Here is a 24,121-nt window from a genome sequence, read left to right on the forward strand (position 1 = left end):
GTTTGGACAGAGAATTCAGCTTTACTTCCACAAAATTATCTTACCGTTTAGTAATATTTGAAAAAAAGATAAAGGAAAATATAAGCATGGCCTTGTTGCTTGACTCCTAACATTTACCTGAATTATCTGCACTCTGCTGGAAACAGGCTATTTCTCTGTGGACAAGTGTTTTCTGATTATTTTGGTGATTCAATTTTCGATAGCGAAGGCATTTAGCAGCTGAATATTTGACACCTGATTTTCAACGTGCAGCTAGTCCGTCCACGTTCTTGCTCCAAGTTAATTAAGAATTATACAGGATGTTAGCATTAAATCATTATGAAGTAGGCCTACTGTAGTAATAATTTAAATGGGGTCATTTAAAAGATTCCTTTTATTGTCATCCAGCGACCTTAACATCATAAATGTCACAGTAGCCTTTTATGAATGATGCCACAAGTGTCTTTACCATAGGACAGTTTTAAATTTAAAACAGCCATTAGTGCACCTATACACTGATTTTCCATATAGATGTAGTTAGCTCAAAGATTTAGTCGCCGTGCCATCTCCTGAATGAATTATCTGCCAGAAAGAACACATGGGCGAATCGTGTTTCATGGTTTGACTTCTTACTCACAGCTTGGAACGCCAGATAACCTCCAAATCTTACTCGGCTTAATGTCAAATGTCACATTCATAAACCCCCGGTAACGACGACATGCAAGGAATAAAATGTTATGTGCTCTTTCTGTAGGATCTGAGACCCGTCGTAGGAGAACAAAAACCGTAACGAGTTGAACATGGAACGACATATTAAAAATCTTTTTTAAATATGCCAGAAGTTGTCGCAGAAGATTAATCAGGTGTAATAGAGCGCAGTGTTTGCGTAGCGTGACTTTGAACAACTGTCTTATTCTTGCGACAGAGTTGGATATGTGTATCCGTGCGTGTGTGCGTGCAGTATTTGTTGCACAGAGGAGGACGGCGCTTTTTGATCTGCAGAGCACTGAGCACAAAGGACACCGATCAATTGGGATATTGAGAAAGCACTTCATCTGATAATTTCCCTTACAGGAACTCTTCCCTTTATCTGGACTCAGCACAGCAAAGTCACTGAGCAATTAAAAGAATGAGCACGCTACAGTATACTAACCACACACTGATGCAGTAAAAAGGCCCTATTATGAAATTGGAAAAGAAGTGAGTTGAGATAAGGATACGCAACATATTGTTTGGGATTAATTAAGACGATCACGGCTTTAAATTCCTACTGTAAATGAGTCCAGTCTTGCAGGACGACGTTAAGTCATGAGGAAGTACATAATAGTCTCTTATCCATGTTATGATTCACACTAAATACTAATCAGTGAGCTGTGGGGTTTTTTGTGCTTGCATCCAGTTACTGATTAAGAGAAATTATTTGAAAATAGATGCACTCTTTTAGTTTTTCAAAGAAATGATATTTCCCAAGTGGCAGGATTGTTTGGTCAAATTATTTCTTGTAGCCGAATGTGAGACTTCCTTTAGAGGGATCCAGTGCAGTTTTGCTCCAAAAACATGTGATGTATTTGGTGTGGAGAAAATGGTTTTCCACTTTTAGCAACTAATTAATTCTTTATCAATATTCATGATGAACTCCACATTTAGAAAACTGTAATTAGCTTTATTATCCTCTGGCCATTTGTGGGGGGGAAAGTTATCCATATAGTTCGAATCAAACCAGAGACACAAATCTAGTTTCTCACCAAATTGTACACGGCGTCATTAGACGTTACCTTGCATGGAAATCAGATCAGATCAGTCCAGATGCAAACTGCATGTGACAAGATCACTTCACACCAGCATTGTGTGCTATGAAGGCAGGCAGAGTTGGGAGGATAGTGTAATAATTCACACGAGCCACCTGGTGATTCCTTCAGTCACCTTCCGGTTTCCTCTCAGCCAGCTGCTCCCTGTACTCCTAATCAATCCGCAGTGCCAATGCTTCTGCAATTCACCGTGACCTTGAGTAATATGTCCCCTCTCTTTCGTTTTGGACGTTATTCCTACTCATTTTGAGGATGCACCTGTGCTCAGACCGAGACAGCAACTCTTTGTGATGCAGCTCTGAGATTTTACTGTGATCAACAAGAATCTTCATCTACATACATTAGACAGCAGGTCCTCTACTGCTCTTAATGTTAGTGTGGCAGGTTTTACCACCATTTTTAGCGTTTTGCTCTATATCTGGGGCATCAAACATAAGGCTCAGGGGCCAGAATTAGCCCTGTCAAAGACTATAATCTAGCCCACTGGATGGCTTTGGATAATATGTTTTACAGCTTTTCCTACTGATCAAGATCTCCTGCATGGCCATTTATACCACACATAAGTAATTTAGTAATAAATAAACAGTAAAATGAGAGAGTTTCCTGCCTTTTCATTATCTACTGTAAAAAGTGTTTACAATGTGTTCACGGTAAACTAAATATAAAAAGGGTAATTTTCTTCAAACAAACATTTCTATTATCAAAAGCCTTCTGTTTCATAATTACTGCGGAAAGAGCTACCACAACTTATTCTGTAGCGCATTTTCTTTCTTACAATTTAAGCCCAAAGAGTCGTTCTGGCAGATGCCTTTCATTTACTACAGCAACATTTCTTTAGCATGTAGAAAAACTGGGTTATACTATTTGAAATTCCTGTCGCTAACAAGATATCTGAGGGATTCAATGTGCAGCTAAACTTCTTTACACTGACAGAAATAAGAGTGTCTTTGACCCAGCGACCTTAAAATGAGCTCCATGCTCCACCTCTGCATAATTAAACAAGAAGATATTACCACAGTTTGGCAATTTTAGTCACTATTTGTACTAATTGTACTTCTAGTGAATAGTTACCTAGTTATCTAAAATCTATTGAGGTAAGAATTGTAGATTATAATCCATTTAGGAGACTATTTTAAGCAATATTGTTGCACATATCTGGTATAAATAATTACACGGTAAGCTTGTGCAGCAGCTGGAAGTACATTTCTGTCCAGGGCCTAAATTCTCTGCAGGTCTGTTTCTTTTTGGTTGGAATCTGAAAGAGGCGGGGGACTTGTTGTTCTGCTTGGCTGACCGTATACATGTATTGTCTGAGCCAGGCCACAGTGGCAGAGTGGCTCTCTTCACGACCCCAGTGTGACAGAGCTGTCTCTACATGAAGGTGACCCTCTCTCTGGAACCTCCACTCTGCCCAGCTTGCCTGTCAGGTCCTACAGGCGTCATGGTCTATTAAGCACTTTAATGATGACCACCGCCTCATGCAGTCACACAATAGCCCCTCACTCCTTCATATCCCTCCATAATTTGCGGTGCCGAATGTGTATATTAGTGTATATTTTCTCTGAGTCACCATGCTTGTAGAAAGCTATCTAACTTGTAACCAGCTTGTCTGTGGGCAGATTTTGATTAGGCCAGAATCCTTGGTGAAATAAATCTCCTCTGGGATTTAAAGGTAGATACTTTGAACAGGCAATCCTTCAAAAGGCTTTTACACTCAATAAATCCACTAACGCCCCAATGTTTCAAAACACTGCTTTTATAGCCTCATACTTTATATCCATATCCTGCACTGTAGTGTAAAAGTGACAGGACTACTTGAAGATGGCAACAAGCCTTCGGGAGCACTCCTACCGATTCTTTCACATCTGTTGATCCCCAATATCCCTGTACCTGTCATGAATAAAGGAAGTTTGCTACGTGACAAGTTTATTATCTTCTCCCCTCGAGGTTGGCAAGAAGACACCTCTGTGTTCAGATGTCAGATAGGTTCAGTGTATGTGCAGTTTTAGATGAGTAAAAATGTGGGGACAATGGATGAGACAAGGTCTGAAGGGTATCCTCAGTGCAGTTCATTCCACCGCAATCACTTTCATGCCGTGTTTACATCTAAAACACCCGGTGTCTATCCTGCAAAGTTCTCAAAAAGCACGAGTCAGGGAGAAGGCGAGAGCAGGACGAGTCCCCCACCTAAATTGTAGTCCCACTGAAAATACTTTTCTTTTCAATATTACAATGAAATGGTAGTCGTAAAACTCTCTTTACTGTGGCTTTAACAACACACAGTGATATCAGGTGGGACTTTGTGTATAATCTCACATAGAAGCTCCAAGGAAAGCTAATATTATTTAGCATTATTGGATTTTTTTATTTTGGCAGCTGGCATCAAATAAAGGAGAGCGACATTTCTTGATGCATAATGCAATATGACGCCTGCTATGCTACAATATTAATGTGATCACTTTATACTCAAACTGTGGCTTATATCTTAAACTGTCATCAACTAAAAATGAAGAAAGGAAATTTGCAATAAATGTTATTTTAGTTTCATGTTTAACTATGAATTTGGCCTCACACATATCACCACTGCTGACACTGTAAAAAGAAACAAAAGAAAAATGGAAAAAAAACACGTATATGAACTTGCTGTTTGTAGATCTTGTGTAAGCTCTGTGAGTTAGTGAACTGTTATTCAGCCAGTAATAACAGTAATTTCTGAGAAAGCTGTGCTTTTATGTAGCTCCATGTTCCCAGACAAGCAGAGGTGCTATAGGCTCATCAAAGAGACGCATAAAATGAAACGTGTATTATTGTTGTCACCTTTCAAGACGTATTTCATACAGAGACAATGAGATACAAGGCCCTTTGTTTTTGCCGTAGGTACGAATATCATTAGATCTACCATGAGTGCAATAAGTGTGAGTAGGTGCAGTAGCCTTTGCTCACGAGACAATAAAACACATATGGAAATGAGCCGACAGCATGACTAATAGTTTGCAGTTTCCACCACGCGCCCATCTTAGCAAAAAGCCTGTTCTCTCAAAGTGAGCCATTATACAGTTATCAATGAGCCTGCCTCGCCTTTGATCTCTCTTTTAAGGGGTTGAGGATTTGATAGCTAAAAAAAGAAACACCTCAGAGAAGCTATCGGTATGCATGCTGTCTGACGTTATGCCCAAAATAAGGGATAAAATGAATACAAAGCAAGCTGTCACTCTCCATGTCCCTCCTGTCCCTAATCCTTCTACTCCTGAGTCTGTGCCTGCCACAGCATCATCAGAGCCCAGATCAAAGTGTGAGAGAATGGCCCACAGGTCTGCACAGAGGGAGAGCTGACCTCCTCAGAGCTTACTGTGTCCTTGGACCAAAGTCCTTTTAAGGGCTAGACATATTCATTGAAAACCGATTCTGAGCTGTGTGCCTAAATTGAGCGTTAGTTTGTATCAGCAATCTGGCTTTATGGACATTCCCCGAGGTGGCTCTTGTATCTAAGGTGTCATTTCTATAAGGACAATTTAGCCACCTCATTTGAAAGCACTTATGTTCATACTGCTGGAATTAATTTACTTTAGAGACATGCACCCTTTAGTATACAGTAAAGCAAATACATTAGTGCTCATGCCCACACTACCGCAAGCTTTATTACTTAAAGCGTACCAGGCCAGCGCATATACTATAAATTGAAAAATAATGTTTTCTCACGCTAAAACGACATAGGCCTTGACCTCTCATACCGCTGCTGTTAATTAGTGTTGGTTGCTCTTACCTCTGGGCAAGCTCAGATTTATGGCTTAATGTTGTGGGAGCTTAAAACGAACGTGCGCTGCTGGGGCCTAGTCTGCCCATGAACTACATGGATAAACAGGTTTTCATACTCAAACCACAGCACTGATATGCTTCTTGTGGATTCCCTGACTGCATGTGTGATATTGAAATCTTAGATTTTAGCAAATGGATCTCAAATGAGCAAATTAATTTTGAGATTAACTGTTTAATCAAGCACAGGCTTTATACGTTTCATTTTCTGCCAATTTCATAGCTTAGTCTCTGCATACATTAAAGGAAACTTTAACATGTTGAGATTATTATTCTTATTGTTTTTTGTGGGATTTATTTGTGGATTTATCAAGCACCATGTAGGAGATCGATATCAATTTCATCCCTGCACATTCAGTGGGGAGATAGATCAGTCGCATGTTTAGCCTACCCAAGCACAATCCGTGGCAGCAGAGGGAAACGGCTAGAAAAAGAACAAAAAATCTTTCCAGTTATCCTGGGTACTGGTTATCTGTCTGCCGCTGTGCATCTTTTTCTAATGCCTATTCATCTCGCTCCGGTCTACCTTGGCTCACAAACATGCTGCCGCCTGTCTTTTATTCCTTCACAATATTGCATCACCGGAGTTCACACAGGCTATGTATCACTGGAGCAAATGAGACGAGATATCAAGTGTTGCAGAACTGTGCACGATGAAGGCAATCACAGAGCACCCTGAGCTTCTGTTAACAAAGGGAGTTCATTAAGTCCATTAAAATCCCAGCTGAAAAAAAAACAAAAAAACGCTGCTTGCTTCGAGTCTTTGAGTAATTATTCCTAAAGCACAAGGCCAAAGAAGAAATCGGAAGAAACAGACTTAACCTCGTCTTACGTCAAATGCATTGCCGTAAAGTACGCAGGAAAAAAGACAAACATTCACTCTTCTAATTGGGAAACGTGTCCCTGTGATTCAATAATAATTATGTATTTACTGTGCATCCGAGGGGTCAGTGCTACACCAGGGCGGAGTGTGCAATTCGATTTGCAGTTAATGAGGTTGGGTCTTTTAATGAATGTTAGTTTTTATTCTGTATATAGTGCTGTGGGGAATGTGGTTATGGCCTCTTTTATCATATGTTATGATTCTTTGCTTGATTCATCTGGGTAATATTTCACTGAGCTTTACTATTTTATACATTTAGAAACTTAATAGAGTAATCCAACAAAAATGAATCACAGAGCTCCTTAATTAAGCATAGAAACCTTAAATAATTCCCAAAGGTGATTTTATATAAACAAACTTATCTCATTATCTTAAGGAAAATAGATATAGAAGTGAAACCACTCTCTTTGATGCTTCTAATACGGTTGCCTTGCTGGGAAAATACTACTTAGTCATATTTTAACTGTGGGAATGGCCTAAATGCTATATTCAGTTATTATCTGGTGTAGTCACTCGTGATGTCAGCTCCTTCAGTGACAGTCCCTCCTTGATTCTGGGTGACTGCTGGTGCACAGCTATGCCTAATCTCTATTTTCACATCAACCACATTTTGCCACCCCGCTGACCACACGCTATTGTTCGTTCTGCGTGTTATCTTGTAACACTGACTCCCTTAAAAACCAGTGTACAGTTCAGCCGTAGGTGACCCTTTACTACTGTAAATAATGCAGGGCAACAAAAGGGGTTGATTTCAACCGAGCAATCATTCCTGTGTTGACGGTGGCAAAGTAACGTGGTTGAAAGCACTTGGGTGGGTTTGGGGCTCTTGTAACTGGACACAGCCTGAGTGTGACCGGGCCATTAGTATGCATGCTGCAGCTGACGTGATTTTAGTTTCACATCGGTCCTGCCACAAAGACAGGGGGCATACAGTCTTCATATTCGTGCCGTTCTGTCAACTCAAAATTCAGAGTGGGATTTTGACTTTGAAGCCACTTTGATATGGTGCTTTTGAAATGTTGAAGGGCGGCTTGAAAGGAAAAATGTTTAATTAGTAGCCTTACATTGGAAGGGTACCATAGGCTGGCTTTCACTCGCCATGACCAGCACCCTTCCTCCCCTTCCTTTCCCTGATTAAATGTGCTATTGAAGTTGATTTGTGAATGGAAATTAGTGTCTCTTGAAAAATGCTCGCTGATTGTTTTACTATTCGTTTAGATCAGCCACTTGGGAATCATCTGTTCTTACGGTACAAATCACGAGCTATATTTTAGGATTACTGATAATACTAACCTTCTAGCTCCATATGCTGCTAATCTCGACTGAGACAGTTTGACACGGGGTATGGATATTTGAAAATCCATGTATGCTCCCTTTTTACCTTTCATAGGATATATGGCTTGGCTTGTTCCTTTAACGCCGTTTTATCTTCAGTATTTCAGAGGCTCTCTCTCTTTGAGATACCCCATGAAACAGCAGCTTGATAGATTCAGACAGAATCCTCCTATTCATGTCTTTGATCACTTTCTTTATGACCACCTGTAATTTAACCCACCAAAATGCAAATGACTCCTAATGCTAAACACCACGCACGCATGCTCTACATATCTTAAGCTCTCGCTGAAATATTCACAGGCTTTAGAGGCCCCGAGGCATTTTGAATGATGTCTTATACTCTGCTCGGCGCTGAGGCTCAAATATTCAAATCAAACATGATGCTCAAAATTACCACAAATACATTTTCCTCTATTTATCACTTTCTTTCCTCCAATCTCAGGATTCAATCAAAATGCCTCTTTGGTTTATAATGTCATGCCTCTTGTGCTAAATACAATAAAAATTTCATAAGATCATCATAATTATGTCAGGCTAAGGATTGTAATCAAAGCAAAGTTCAAGGCTTTAAAGGAAGCGGATGTTAGATACTATAAATTGTCAAATAAAAACCTGCATTCAAACAGAAGCTGCATGTTAAAATGAAAGATTTTTGATACCCTAGTGGCCCACAGTGTAAATTTGGGGCAGTATTTGCTTTTGCACCATTATTTCTAGTAGGAGAACTAAACTGGTGTATGTTAATTTCCACTATTTATGCAGTGTTTGATTGATTGTTCGTACAGGACAACCAGACAGATACAAATGGTAAATGGCCTGCATTTGTATAGCGCTTTTCTAGTCCCTAAGGACCCCAAAGCGCTTCACACTACATTCAGTCATTCACCCATTCACACACACATTCACACACTGGCGATGGCAAGCTACATTGTAGCCACAGCTGCCCTGGGGCGCACTGACAGAGGCGAGGCTGCTGGACACTGGCGCCACCGGGCCCTCTGACCACCACCAGTAGGCAAACATGGGGTTAGTATCTTGCCCAAGGATATTTGGCATGCAGCTAGGAGGCAGCCTGGGATCGAACCACCGACTTTCTGATTAGTGGCTGACCTGCTCTGCCACCTGAGCTACAGCCACCCGATACAAAATATACAAGTTTTTGCTTTAAAATGTGCTCTGCTCTGCCTCTAACAACAGTCTAAGTGTTAGCTTTCCAGTAAATAACATTGGTTAACAGTTTTTCAGATGTTATCTGCTTTGAAGTTAAAATATTTATGAGCTGATTCCAAGTATGATAATTAAAATAGCTTATTGGGCATTTTAAGATATTTAACTTTTTACATTTTATGGACGCTGTTTCAGTTTGTTTTAATCCTAAATTGTAACCTTCTCATCTGTTTCTGATCGCTTCATGCAGTGATTTTTTTAGCTTTCTTCATTGTGTAACATCATAAAAATCTGAAATAGTCTATTTAGCTAGAGAATACGTATTCTGAAATATTAGAAAGCATAGTAAGGTTATTCCAGCACAAACATTGCACAGATTTTATTTAGAGGCCAGACTGCCAGGTCAGATCAAGATGTTGTGTTAGGTAGGATGTCAAGAAAGTAGATCTGTTTGTGTCATCACTTGAGGTGGCTGCAAGATCAGGAAGAGCAGGTAGCGCAGGTCTTCTACTAATCAGAAGTTTGGTGGTTCAATCGCTGGCTCCTCCAGTCTGCATGGGGTACCCATAGAGTAAGTGTGAACAGTTCAGGCATTTACTTGTGCAAGTTCTGCTGAATGTGATTGACGGTACATTCAGCAGCACGTTCTTCTTTCGGCTGCTCTCTTTAGGGGGTCGCCACAGCGGATTATCTACTTCCATCTCATCCCATCCCTAAGACCCTCTTTTGTCACACCAACTCTCTGCATGTCTTCCTTCTCTACATCCATCCAAGTAAAAGAAGAAATTTGACAACCGCTTTTTACACAAGCTGCTTTTTCGATGATGCAATCAAAATTGGATGAATAGTTTAGGAAGAGTGGCGCTTCGAAAATTAGCACCTGCCCCCATTCGGGCTTTTCTTGCCAATATTCTGGGCTCAAAATGTGTTTTAGTCATTTGTAGTGTCAATGAAGAACGTTTGGCATCAGGACTGACCTAGCAGCATAACATACAAACTACAGCCAACCATCAATTTCAGTTCAGTAACCCAAAATTAGTAAGTCTTGATGTGACGAGTGGGTGAGGACTTTCATACTCACTGCTCGCTTTGTGCATGTTAATTTTACACATCACAGCATATTGCTTTTTGCACACATGCTCTGATTTGCCATTGCTAAGGTAACACCACTTCACTTACCATCCCCGGTTTGTTTGTGTTAGCATTTTGTTGCATGAAAGCAGTTTAGCAGGTTAAAACAAATGTGCAGCCATATGTTGTCAACATTTCTTTTATTATGCTTTAAACTTAAATACTGTTTGTTCCTTTGTTCTTACTTCCTGTTACTCATACTCAGGTCAAAGGTTAGGAAAGGAGCCTACCTGCCATTTCCTGACTTCTGTGGACTTGGTGATGTCATGCTTGAGGTCACTGGGCTAAACCAAGCGGAGGCGTTTTCCTTTTGTAGGACTTTTTGTTTACTTTATGGCTTGCGGAACAATTTGTTCCGAGTATTTGTCTTCGTAGGCAGTCATTAAGCTGTGTAAATGAGCAATTGATGGATCAGTGAGTGTTCTCAGATGCTCATGTTGGTTTCTGTGTTTACTGGCTTGAGCGACTGGTACTGGCTAGACTAACTGGGTGTGAATGGGCATCCTTTACAGTCAGTCAAAAATTGCTTGAGATTAGTCTGCCTGCCAACCCCTTTCTTAACGTTCAAGCCAGATTATTGTATGCTTGATATACAGTCATTTCAAATGCATTTTGACTGTAAACTAGTGTAATACCACAAGCTGCTATTTATGAATTTACTGCTCTATGAAGAACGAAGCCACAGCTCTATTCTCCGGCTGTCAATCCGAATCCGAGTCTGTCTTTCTCAGCTTTTCACAGCAGTCTTGATTTCACCCACCACAAGCATGATAATTTAATCAATATCATATGACTTTAAAAAACTGAATATATCCAAGAAGAAGTCTGCCTGCAGCTGTACAGAGGAGGTACAGTGGAGCAGCAGGAATGCATTTTGCTTTTGAGTTTACTTGACATGGTTCTCACCTACACTCATTTGAATTCTGTCAGCCGTGTGCGGGTCATGTACAGGTCAGTTTTTCTCACAGATGTGAATTTCTTCCCTTTGTCTTTGCCTCTCTGTTGCTCAGTGGCCAGTGATATAATTTCAGCTAATCCTGAGCAGGAGGCCTCATACATAAATATAAGCCGACGTCTGATTGCATGCACCTTCAGCTCAGATTCACATCATGTTCCCACTTGACACTGACGGGATCATTGTCATGAGTTGACAATTTTTTCTGTGAAAACTCACTATGAAACGAGAAATAAAAGAGAACGGTTTCCTGCTGTATTTTCGCTGCACTGGTTCAGAATACAATATGTATATTTTTAATCTTTGAAGCGTGTCAACTTATAGAGTGTAGCTGTAAATGTTTTAAAGTTGTTTTATAGTTATTAGTGCATGATCAGATTGTATTAAAAAACACTTTCTTTGTGTACCTTTGCACTGTAGGCTTCAGGGTAAACTGTGCTCGATCAACCATACAAGCTGGTCATGGATCAATGAATCAAGAAGCCATCAGTTCGGCATCTCTGTGTATTTGCCTCACCGCTCTGCACCGTCCAAAGGCTGAAGCATTTACACCTTTTTTCTGCCCAGCCATCTCAGCACTGTCATTGTTTGGCTGACAGACACGCTGCAGCCTGCCTTTCTTCCCCTGTAACACTGCATCCTTTGCACGTGCAGATGGGATCAGTGCTGTGGAAGTGAGCGCAGTGAAGGTAATCATAGAGCAGCCTGAGCTCCATTATATCCAAAGAAAGTTAATTATGTCCAGCTACTATCTACCATTGATCCAATCCCAAAGTGTGCCGTTGTTTACTTCCGAATCTGTGTTTAGTTAAGTCAGCGAGGACTCGGGATTGTCCCGCTGTACCATTAGTAAGTGCTTAAGGGCTCACTTGTAAACTTTCTAAGCCCACTTTTCCTCGTGTCTGGAGTAAACACGGCTTGAGCAAATAAGCTACAGATTTCTTTTATAGTAACATTGAGAAGGGATGTGATGAGGATGAGTCATTCTATTGAGCTGAAAATAAAGAATGTACTTTTGTATATATTATAGTATATTATTTTTGTAATATAATTATATCCATATAGGCTGGGGATTCAATAGTAAAATGCAAATATTCAGGGTACTGAAGTATATCTGAAGTAAACTTTAAAATGATAGCCGCTGTCAGTGATTCCACTTTTTGATTATTTGCTCCTTTGGACTCACATTTGCACAAAAAAATAGATGGATCTGGATTTGAAGAAAAAACATTGTGATAACTACTCTTCTAAAGGTCTATATTTTCATTTCTGTTTTTGTTAAATGTTACCTACTATTTCTTAAGGATAGAAAATGCTTTGTGGCAGCATAATTTTGTATTTATTGCTGGCAGGACCTTCAAGGAGGAAAGAGATGTTCTGTTCTGTTTGTAACAATACGAATGCTCTACCTGAAGGCTGATTCATGGCATTTCTTCGCAGACACCGTAACAATTTGTGATCACGCAAACACGTCAAATGTCCACACAGCAGGAACATAAAACGGTCATTTTATGTTCCGAGTTTCATTATCCTCACCCTTACAGCTGCTCATCAGAGGAGCTGGAATTGCCATAGTCACTCCTGGATTTTGCACACGTGCTTTCCATCAGTGGCACCTAAAAGTGAGCATGGCGTTCCTGAAACTCTGTGCACTTTCTGTGCACTCTACCTGGGAAGTGAAATAATCCCTTGAGTAGCAAAGATCCATCCTGGCTCGCGAGTAATTCCCTACACAGCCAATGATGCTGAGACCTTAATGGACAGATGTAATTGTGATAATAGTTGTATTTGATCTTGGCACATATGAAAACTGAGGTGGGACTCGGGCCATTAGGTGCCAGGTTTCCTAGCCTCTGCATTTCTCCATCCTCCATTTAGCATAATGACACAGAGTATTGACTGTGGTATTATGCAGAATAAAAGGGTGTTAATGTGTCATATTTAAATATCCTGATCTGTAACTGTGGCATGTTCCTTTCTGCAGTAGCAGGTAGCCAATTTGTGAAACTGAAAAACCAGGCATGACCTACATGCTTAAAGAATTACAGCAGTCAACAAAGAGGATTCTGTTGGATTCCTGTTTTTGATGCCCTGATGTAAGCCCACACTGTGGCATCACTGGTGAATAATAACATACTTGTGGTCACATTTGCGCAAGATCTCCCCATGCTGCTGTGATTTATAAGCATACCTTCCATCTGCAAACAGGCTAGGAGGCTCCTACCTACTGGGGCACCACCCCGGGTCCAGTGCTATTTACTCAGCCAGCCGAGACGAGGTGCTCCCCCGGCAGGATCCTGCGGTCACTGTGCCCATGCATGCTTTTCTCTCCATTAACCTGTCTGCTCGTGGCTACTGTGAAGTGCCTGCAGCAGGTACAGTAACGCAACAGCATTTTGCCACAGGTTGAACTATCTTTATTGTGCCATTTCCTGCTGTTTAACAAATGATAAAAAGCTGCAGGCCATCAAACTTAGCGGTAACAGTGACTAAGTTTTATGAGCTCTATATTTGGTAAACTCTAGTCACAATATGCACTCAATAAATCATGCATTAATAAGCTTTGTTGTGTCAGTTTTAAAATGAAAATGCAGTCTCTGTAAACATGCAGATATTTGTCAGTGCGTTTGAGTTATACGTAACACCAAAGGTCCAAATAAATAATTTTTTTTCTTGAAAACATTGCACACTTTATTCATTCTGTGCTGTATCTAATGCATTTTGAACCAAATAAGTGTGTAGAAATACTGAGAGGAAAGGTGCTCCACTTTAAAGTGATGTGATAGATTAGGGAGGAGCCCTGGCAACAGAGTAATTTCCCTGGTGACCAATTTCTGAACACTCTGAGCAAAGAAAATCAGCAACAAGCCTACATGTCAGCTATAGCCCCATACCAGGGTGCAGGCGTACACGCTGACTCATTTCTAATGAGCAGCCAGAGATAGAAATAATAACCTAAACAACAAATCATAGGTCATGACTGCAAATATAGTGCTGACGGCCTTAATTAACATTAGACCTTATTCAGTGTAAGCAGATATAAAAGTATGTATGCAAAAATGTCGTCAATGGTGGCCCAGGGTTGATGGGGAAAGAAGATGAGAAGTGGGTTATGCTTTACTATTCTTACATTGCTGCACTCTCTGGTTTGCCTCCGAAAACTACTGTAGCAACTTTGTTGCATTTAGTGTGATTTTGGCTTAAATTCCGCTCGTCATTTCTTTTCTGTCTTTAAAAGCACTACTGCTATATGTGATACTATAGAGTATTATGTGCAGAAGCATTTTGAGGTTGTTCTTAAAGAGTTTATATAAAATCTATGAAATATCTTTGGTTAGTGAAAAATAAAAGTAAACTGGTTTTAAATATTACACTGCACGCTTACTGCCTGATAGATCCATATAAAGTAGATTGAGCTTCAGCATGATTTTTGCTGACAAAGTCTTATAATGTGCATTAACAATGACATCATCACAGTATCGACCTTTCTCTTTATGTAACTTGGTTCCCGCTGTTGCACCTTCATATGGACGCTTAGTGTTTCCTGCTGCTCAGCGTGCTCTTCCTTATCTCTTCTACCGTTCTCCGAAATATTTTCAATCCAAAACTGCATAGGCATGGTAAAGCTACCATTATCATCTGTCTCACTGCAAAAATTGCACTACAGTAGCAAAGAGCGATCAATTTAGTGTAACTAGATGAATTTTTATGGACGTGATGCTGATGGCTATTTAAGGTATTTTGCTTGATCACCAGGTTGTCCTGTGCTCTCTAAATTTGAGTGTTTATGATAAAGCACTCTTTAACATTGTAACATGTTCAAAATGACTAATTCACAGAATGAGTAGAATACAGATATAATGAAATCTGTTTTGTCATTGATTTAAATGTTCAGGTTTTTGTTTGTTTGTTTGTTTGTGTTGACAAATGACAGATTTGCATTTAATTCATTTGACAGAAAATGGTTGCTTGAAATTTAAGTACTTCAACTGCTGGTCACTCCTCTTAGCATCCTCTGTCACCTCTTTTTGAAATGCATTGCCTTCTTAAATTAATGTATATTACCATCTAAAAACATTAATTAAATTATCACCTTATGAAATAAGGTGGCTTGTATCAACTGCATCTGGTGGTTGAAAATTCATCACAACCTAAATTAAGTTTGATCAAGAACATGAGCAGCAGCTCATGTCAGGAGCTCTTCGTGTCATTGCCAATGTAATGCAGTTGTAAAAAGACAAGCCCTTCATTTTGCAGAACCATTTCTCTGTGTCCTTCAGAGGGGTGCTTAAAAATGAAACCTAACTAAAGTTTGAATGTTGTAACATTCAAACTAGAAGTCACTTTTTCGAGAATGCCAATGTTCACATTTTGAACAGAGAGGACAGATGGTTTGAAAGAGGGGTGAAAGAAGCCATCTATGTTCACTGTGAACGACCATCTTTGAACAGGGATGGTGGCTTACGACACCAAGTGTCTGCCATCTATAATCCAGTTTTGAGATCCCTTCCCAAATGCCTTAACACCCACTCACATCCTGGGCCATTTGACCTCAGTAAATCACATGATAGGGTGGGGCTAGGTTTCACAGTGAGCTGAAACTTTGGCTGATTGTGACCCACACTCGTTTTCACACCTTGGCTTGTGTGATTAAGTAGAGGATCAATAGGGGGTCCATGACCCTCTTGGGGACACTCCCATAGGGCTCAAAATCTGGGACTCTCCACCAGTTGCTCTTAGAACTGAAGAAGCTTCTCAGGTGAGAAGTGAAACGTCTTCAAGAAACCTAAAGAAGTCCAGACGCTCCTTAGACTACGATGACCTGGATGACTGAGAACGTTCACAGACATGTTGTAGCATTTCATTTTCATCTAAGGTTCTCGCCATAATCATCACTCTGCATTAATTTGACTGAATATGTTACTAAAGCAGATTAAATCTGTATACTAGTTCTTCCATTGTTTCCCTATATATTAGGTTAAAAATTGAGCTCATTTTATGATAAATAGGTTGTGTCATTGTTTTGCAAAGGGTCTTTTCTGGGCACTGGCTGCAGTGTTTCGAGGTACAATATTTGGCAGATATTTTGAATGTTTATCTCTCCATGTCATCCTCGAGATCCTTGAGAATCTGAGAAAACACTCCGGCTGCATGCTTGGGGTCATTGTCGAGCTACTGATTGATTTTTGGACCGATTAGGCAACTCCCTGACGTTGCTGAGTGATGAATATGAATCTAACCCTCGTAAAGTGCTTAAAATCTTTCCACATTACTGTGTACTACTTTTCCCTCTTGCAATCAAATGCCCTTCAAACAAATAAATGAATGTGTCACAGTGGTGTCACATTTTGACAGCATCCCATTAAGTGATTACCTGGTGCAATTTCACACCAGCGTGATCAATAGTCCTTTAATGGATCAGCCAAGGAACTAATAAAAAGGATTTTAATTGATTACGCTGATAGGCCGTCACTCCCACAGCCTGTTATATGTTAAAGGTGCAATCAGAGCAGAAGTTCAACGTCAGGTGACTGACACTTTGGCCTTTAAGCTGAGAGAGGATAACGAGGCTTCTGGCTCAGGATCACCTTGGCTGACTGACAGGAAGTAACTTTCCTTATTATGATAGTCCTTCATATCGTTTTCTTCTGCTGGGGTAATTTAGATTCCAGCTTCAATAGACTATTGCCTATATGTAAAAGTGTCATCAATTTTTATAATTGAGATACTCTGATTTTCCGTGCCTCTAATGAGTCAGTCTATTATAAGTAATCCTATTTGCACGCAGTAATTCTTTGAAATATTGTTTGTTGTGTTAGGATATATGTAACAGTTTTGCACTTTTAATCTCAGTATGCCTCTGCGCGTGCCACGGTCTGAGCCTGGCACAGGGCTAAAAACGGCGATGCTTTTCCACGCTTCATCATCTGTGGTTTGTGTCAGACCCAGACAGTCATCTGGAAAGGTCAAAGCATCAGTAAAAGATTTAAATCAGCCCACAGAAGAAAGATTTACCTTGACAGGCGGAACCTGAAAACTGGTAAATAAGAATGCAAACAGAGTCTTTCCTCTTAAACCAAACCAAGGAAAAACAGACCATTGCATTTCAAAGCTAGAGTCACAGGTTGTGATGCTTTGAAGTAACAAAAAAAAATTTTGAATATCTTTTTTGTCCTTGTAATTAACTATTTGCTTTCTTAATGCTATACGTTGAAACGGCTCGAAGATGAATGCGTTGATTAATGCATTTGTATAATCACTCTATGAGGAGACATGTATGGTTCGTTCTCTTTCAGATCTATTAATCGTGTTTTCATTTCTAAAACGAAGCGATCTTGGCACAGCTAATAGAAACAGCCTGTTTCTAAATGCAACTTGACAGGGTCAGTGTGAGAAAAGCAAACTGTTGGGCTTAGTTTTGGCACTGAGAGAACTTGACGTACGGGTGTTATTCTTTGATTAATCTCTGTGCTGTTCTGTTGTTCTATATTCATCCAGCTTTATAAGCTGCTAGAGGAAACATTTTCCTTTTTTTTCTTCATTTGTCATCTTATTATATTAATGTTGTAGCCACGCCTTTTGATGAATGCAAGAACTAAAGCACGTATTCAGCTTGTTTTGAGGACAAATGGGACCTTTGAAAAAAATTCTTTCTCTTTAGTGTTTATTAATATACTTAAAAAGATGAATGTGAAATAGGGGAGCTTATAGCAAGGCCTATGTATCATAATATATTAGCTCACAGAAGTAAAGAGTAATGAAACTATTTTCAGCTATAAAGCCATGCTTGAATAATATGTCTGCTGCAAAGTGCTGCAAAGCCAGAACTATTACAAGGTGGTTACTTTTTATAATCTTTTTGGAAAAGACGTCCATAAATAAATATGTGTTAGTTTTGGCTCTTTGGGTCATGAAGATAATTCTATTTATCCTTCTTCTCATTCTCCACATGTCTCTTTTGTTTGGTGTATGTGCTTTCCTGCAGTTTGGTGGCTGCTATATTATTGATTTGTACTATTGATCCAAATGTGGCAGCGATTACTGGGATTTTGTGTTTAGCTTTATCATCATGCACTAAAAAACCTCCTGCTGGGATGCCCTTGTTGCTACTTTAACACAACTGAGTCACTGCTGGCAGTTTGTATTTTTACTCACAATAAAGTTTGTTTGTCTGCGAGTCACAGACTGTGTATTGACATCAAAGACACTTAAACCTTAGACACTAAAAGTAAGTGACAGACAAGGTCGATCTCATTTGGATAGTCATGATTAATAAGATGTGAAATCCACTATTCCATAATGAGCTATACTGGCCATCAAGTATACATATAATACATGCATTATAATGCAGTGATTGGTATAACAGTCAAAGATGGAACTTAAAAAACATAAAATATGTGTGTAAAGAGGGATGTTTGATAAGCTTTTATTTGGATGCTAACAAAAAGTATACTGTGTGTCTATGCAGTTCTGTGGAAAATTAAGTATATCCTTAATCTTCTGTAGGAATAAAGTGGGTAAATAGCAGCAATGTGCTTTGGTAGTTTGCTGGTCTGGAGCATTCAGGTGTCTGTTAACACAATCTTCCCAGGACTGGTCGTCCTAGCAGATTCATCCCAAGGTCAGGCTGTGCAGTGCATCTAAGACTCTACAGTCCCCAGATAGCATGTTAAATATTAAAGTTCATGACAGAGCAATTACAAAAAAGCTGAAGAAGTATGGTTTGTTTGGCAGGGTTGTCAGGAGGAGGGTTGTCTTTTCTCTAAAAAGAGCATTGCAGTATGATGAGGAAAATGTGGAGCTGTTGGTCATAATGCACAACATCATTTCTGGCCCAACATATCAGCACAAACACATCATACCAATACTTATTCTGCAGCCACAGGATTTTGGACTCTTGTGGTCTTTGAGTCAGCCATGAACTCTGGACACCAACGTTTTCACACGTGAGGATAATTATCCAACAGTTAAAGCTTGGCCAGTATTCAAAGTGTCATCCAAAGCCCAGCAACAACAGAATGGCTGATAAAGAAAAGAATCAGGGTATTGTAATGGGCCAGTCAATGCCCAAACAAATTATTGAATCTTGTTTTGTACTGTAGTTTTTCCCAGGACTTCACAGAGTCCTGTGAAAATGTTCTTTTTCACTTCAGTATTTGTATTTATGCATCTTGCATTGAAGCTGGAATATGGTTTACGACACACTTCTGCATCGTCACTGCAGGGAATTCGTCAAATGTTAGTGGAAATTGCTGCTCCTGGGAATAAACAAGTGAAGCAGTCGCGGTAAATGGCAATCATACAAGTGTACAGTAGATGCCTGACAATAGTTACAGTTTAACGCAGATGGGTGCAGTCGTGCAACATTTTATTTCAGTAGATGACGTTTGAATTCCTCTGCTACAAAATTAAACGTTTGACTTCAAAGAGGAATTACTTTTGTCTTAATTTGTGTGATCATTCTGATTGTTTTCTCCATCTCTCTCTCTCTCTCTTTGCGCAGGCCTTCCCATGTATATCCACAGGCATCTACGGTAAGCTCAGTCTCCCTTCTTTTATTTCTGTTTTTATCCATTTGCTTTGTTCTTTCAGTGCAACTCAATGATAACAAGCTGCTCATATTCCCCAGTTTGTGGCTGAATATTTTAAAATGATGCACATAGGGCGGAGGTTACTTAGATATAAATACTAAATATACCAACAAGTTCACCTTAAACCATGTTGCACAAAGGCAGGACGTAGAAGAATACTGAATACTGCTTATGCACCCTCATGAGATCAAGCCAAATAAGCTGCAAGGCATTGCTGGCAGAGAGCTGATGTGCTCATTACACTTAAAGTCACACTGAAAAGAAACCAGACTTGTTGATATGAACAGAATTTTTGAGTTTTGAAGATAAAAAAAAGTTAAATGCAAGAAAACATGTTGATTCTTTGACTCTTTTGATCATTTAAATTGCCTGTTTTTACCCCACACCGTACACTGTACAATTTATGAATTTGCATACAGCTCCAATACTTGCAGTAGGTGCCAAATGTGTAAGGATTAATTAACATGCTAATTTCTGTTGTTTGCAACTGACTATTAGCAGCAATGTAGTTCCACATAAGCAGCCACAACTGCTCTGTAAAGTTATGCGTAATTGCAGATACCTACAGTATTCTGCCAATTTAAAAAAATGCCAGTGCGAGGCAACAACTGATAAATGATTCTGGGTCTATACTTCTTTAGGCAGGGATCTCATGAGAGTCGATAAGTGCCTCTGATCATTTCACAAGACGAGGTGCTGCCAATTTTACAAACACTGTTTCCTCAAGATATGTGCGTGCACTGTTCGCGCTCTCAATAGGCATACAACACAGCATTTATTATGTCCACGTGCCGAGTGTAATGCGAATTCAAAAGTGACATATTGAACTCGAATCCTTTTCCACAGAAAGCAAAACTAACAAAAGTTTCAAAAGCCCTCGAAACCTTCTTCTGAAAACAGCAAAGAAAACCAGATAATTAAAATGTATGACACCAAAGGGTGGATAGTTCCTTTCACATTCCTCGGTAATTCAGATCATTTTAGATGATACTTGTTTTTTGTCCATTTTACGTCGGGGAGTTATATTTCCGGTGCTTTCTGTACTATTCTTCATGTGGTTGACCTCGCTCAGATTTATTTTATACACCTATGCAGCTGTTGTTGTTCTAATAAAGCTACATAAAAGCTACCTAATTTACTAAACCTACTGCAGCTTACTTCCACAGCTGTTTCACTGTGTGAATTTAATTTAAAAGGATTTTTTAAACAACATCATTGGTGTAGATAAGCACAGACACATCTGAGCTATTTGAGTGTGCTATTAAGACCTGATGCTGGTTTTTTATTTAAAATGCAGACATTTGAAGCCGTATCTCAAACTGTAAGCGAAGCATCAACAGCCACTGACTGGATTTAATTAAAAGCTAGGGACTGGACTGTAGTGCACATGTGAGTCGGTGCAACTATCCGGTCACAGCTCATAAAGAAAATGATGAAATGTTGATAATCAGTGACAGTTGAGCACCTTATTTGTGATTTGCTGTGCATTTCAGCGGCACATGTCTCTACAGTGCTAGAGTATTTGCCATAACTTGCAAACAGAGTGCATTCAGCTGGTAAAACACACCCTGAAAATCATCTGTGCAGACGCTTGAGAGGTGCATTCAGCTGTGATTATACTCAGGCGGTTCTGACTCGTTTCCAGTTGACATGCCAGAGATTTGTGCTGCCGTTTCATGTCCTGAACAAACATGTCACATGTGATGTGAAGACACAGATCAAACCGGATGAGCTAATTTTCACGACTATGGTTGGAAACTGTTTCTGTATGAAAAATGACAGTTTGGTTATTGATTAAACCTGTTAGTTATTGATGTAGTCCTAGTCCGTTAGTGAAAGCACAGAAGCCTCTACCTTTCCATATTTCTTTGGGCTTTTTTAAACGTCTAATGAAAAACAAAGTAATTAAGTTTTAGTCTGAGTTTTGTGTTTTGATTTCCAACTGTAGACAGTATGCAAAAATAAAATGATTCATCTACAGCCCCTGGGGAACATAAAAAAAAAAAGCCTCTGCCCACATGCTGGGTACCTTACATCTGTTTGTTTTTCTCTCCAACCAAAGCCATTACTCCTCTGCCTTTATCAAACCTGGACTATAACTAACTGCCAGCTGTTGCACTCTGAAATACTACACGCAAAGTACTGATTATAGAGCCTGATAAACTTTGGCAGTGCTCATTAAACTAGCTGAAACTGCCCGGCATAGATAAAAGATAGTCCGAGTGGCGAGCTATCCTGACACGCGCTATTGCATATGTGTGTTAATAAAGACCAGTCTTTAGTAAAGCGTGCTCATAAATCACAAGACGTTTAATTATGCTCTTGATAGAACACTTCCCATTTGGGATTTTGAATAAATTCCCCCTGTCACTTTTTTGCAGTTCACACACACACACATCTTTTCTGCGATGTTATGTTTCGTTCCACCTGCCGATGCACACATCTCACAGGGGCTTCTTCTTTTTTTAGTCCACTCTCCTTCCTCTTCCTGCAAAATATATGTTATCCGCTTAAACACGAGTGTCTGACTTCTCGTGACGTAACAAATTACATAACAAGCTGAATTCAAGAAGTATAGTGAAGTGCATCAGCTAATGGTTATATACAGTGTTTTGTGTTATAAGCAAAAATATGGAGTAGAGTAGCTGTAGTGGCACAAAGGTAGTGCAAATACATGCAGGGGAGAGAGTGGGGTGGGGGTCATTGTTTGTACTGCGCGCCGCTGACGAGGGCACCACTTATTGCCATTCACTGTGCTACTGTGTGCTGCACTGCCAGTGGGAGCCTGTCATACCACACCACCAGGAGCCCCCTCGCATCAAAAGGATGGTCTGTGCAGAGCCAAGCATGCAGTGGAGTGGGAGGGGGGGATTAAACAGCCTGTTTAATAAATAAACAGCTTAGCGCATCCATAACTAGATCTCCACAGAACAACAGCTGATTAAGACTAAAGATCTTCACACAGCAGAGGGCAAATAGAGGAGGGACTTTCAAAGGAAGTACAGTATAGATAGCACAGAGCTGTGTTGTTGTTCTCCGAGTCCTCTGCGTGCCCCCTGAGTACTGCCATATTCTGAAAGGGCCTCTGCTCTCTTGTCAGGAGTTCTGACATTTTCTGTGCATTTTAGATAACCTTTAAGGTCAGCTTCCATTTTAGCAATATAAACAAAAGCTCTTTAGCGTGGAAGTCACATCTCCCCGATCCCGATGTTTGCCTGTGATTTTTTTCTAAAAAAAGAAATCTCTTTCTGTCTCTGTTGAATGTGCATCATTTTGAGTATGCGTTCACGGTCATGCAGGTACTATGCTTATGTACACGTGCTTGACCTATTTCTGCACTTGAACTGGAGCAAGAAAACAAATTCTGTGCCCCAAACATCGTGACACAGAGGAATCAGGAACAAGTTATCCAAGGCCATTGTGGTGAGACAAACAGATTTGTCAGGGAAAGTTAATGCTAATTGACACCCTCTCTCACGCCTCCATATTCCCGAAGACTCAGTCACCACTGACAGATGATGGCAGAACAGGGAGGTTGGGTGTAGTAGAGGTGTGCAGGGGGTACCTCAGACGCTTGGAAAGAAAAATGAGAGATCAAACTGCGCTGACAGTCCAATCCCTCAGTCCGGCCCATTAGCCACAACAGAATTTCTGCACCGATAGTGTGTCGGAGGTACCACCCATAAACAAACTGGTGCCCACCGTGGGCCACGAGGTCACCCAGCATGATAGAGGTTATTAAGTGCTGCTTCTGTTTGCACATCAATCACAGCCGTGCGACCTGGGTTTAAATGGATTATTCCTTCCACGGAGGAGACACCTCTCAACGTCTCACAGGATCAGTGCCAAGAGTCCAACTACCTCGACTTAGAGAGGTCATTTTCTCTTTTGCAATCCTTTTGTTTTCTGTCCTTCCTCCTATGCATCCTCTTGTCTCTAGTTCTCCCTGACAAGTCTGTCTTATTAGCCATACAAGGAAAATCATATGAAAAAACAACTATTTTCAGATGCATTTTAGACTTTTGCACCTTGTGCAGATCAGGTCTTAGGCAGTGCTGAAAAAGCACTTTTCAACAACCCCATAATGAGGCATGCAGTTTATAAGCAAGGACACGTATATTACTTCTGCTGTTTGCTGGATAAGAAGCCATTGCACGCATGTATTTATAACGCTATCAAAAGAATCAGAGGCGCTTGATGTGGCAAAGCTGCTTCTCTTCTTTGGACAAATATCTTCCTGTTTACTGCTAACCCCTCACCTCTGGCTCATCTGTCTCTGTAACTGATCCGAGATTTGTTGACAAAGGACTTTTAGCACTGACTGGTGGCTGTGGGAGATATGTGGATGTAATCCACCAAAGCTCTACTGGTATGTCCACACTGCCATCCCGCTGTACCGTCCAGATCAAAGGTGTCAAGCAGCTAAGATTTTTTTTCTCTAACCAGCATCATGGTCTGG

General features: G+C 40.1%; 1 protein-coding gene across 1 annotated transcript in view; it reads left to right on the top strand.

The window, feature by feature from the left end:
• macrod2 (mono-ADP ribosylhydrolase 2) overlaps positions 1-24,121 on the top strand; it is a 401,770-nt gene that overhangs the window by 285,588 nt on the left and 92,061 nt on the right. The window contains exon 7 of the mRNA XM_026190215.1: positions 19,575-19,605. Within this exon, the coding sequence (XP_026046000.1) occupies positions 19,575-19,605 (31 nt within the window). The remainder of the gene's footprint in view (positions 1-19,574; positions 19,606-24,121) is intronic.

Source organism: Astatotilapia calliptera, chromosome 13 (genome assembly GCF_900246225.1).
Source record: "Astatotilapia calliptera chromosome 13, fAstCal1.2, whole genome shotgun sequence".
In the NCBI taxonomy this organism is placed as follows: domain Eukaryota; kingdom Metazoa; phylum Chordata; class Actinopteri; order Cichliformes; family Cichlidae; genus Astatotilapia; species Astatotilapia calliptera.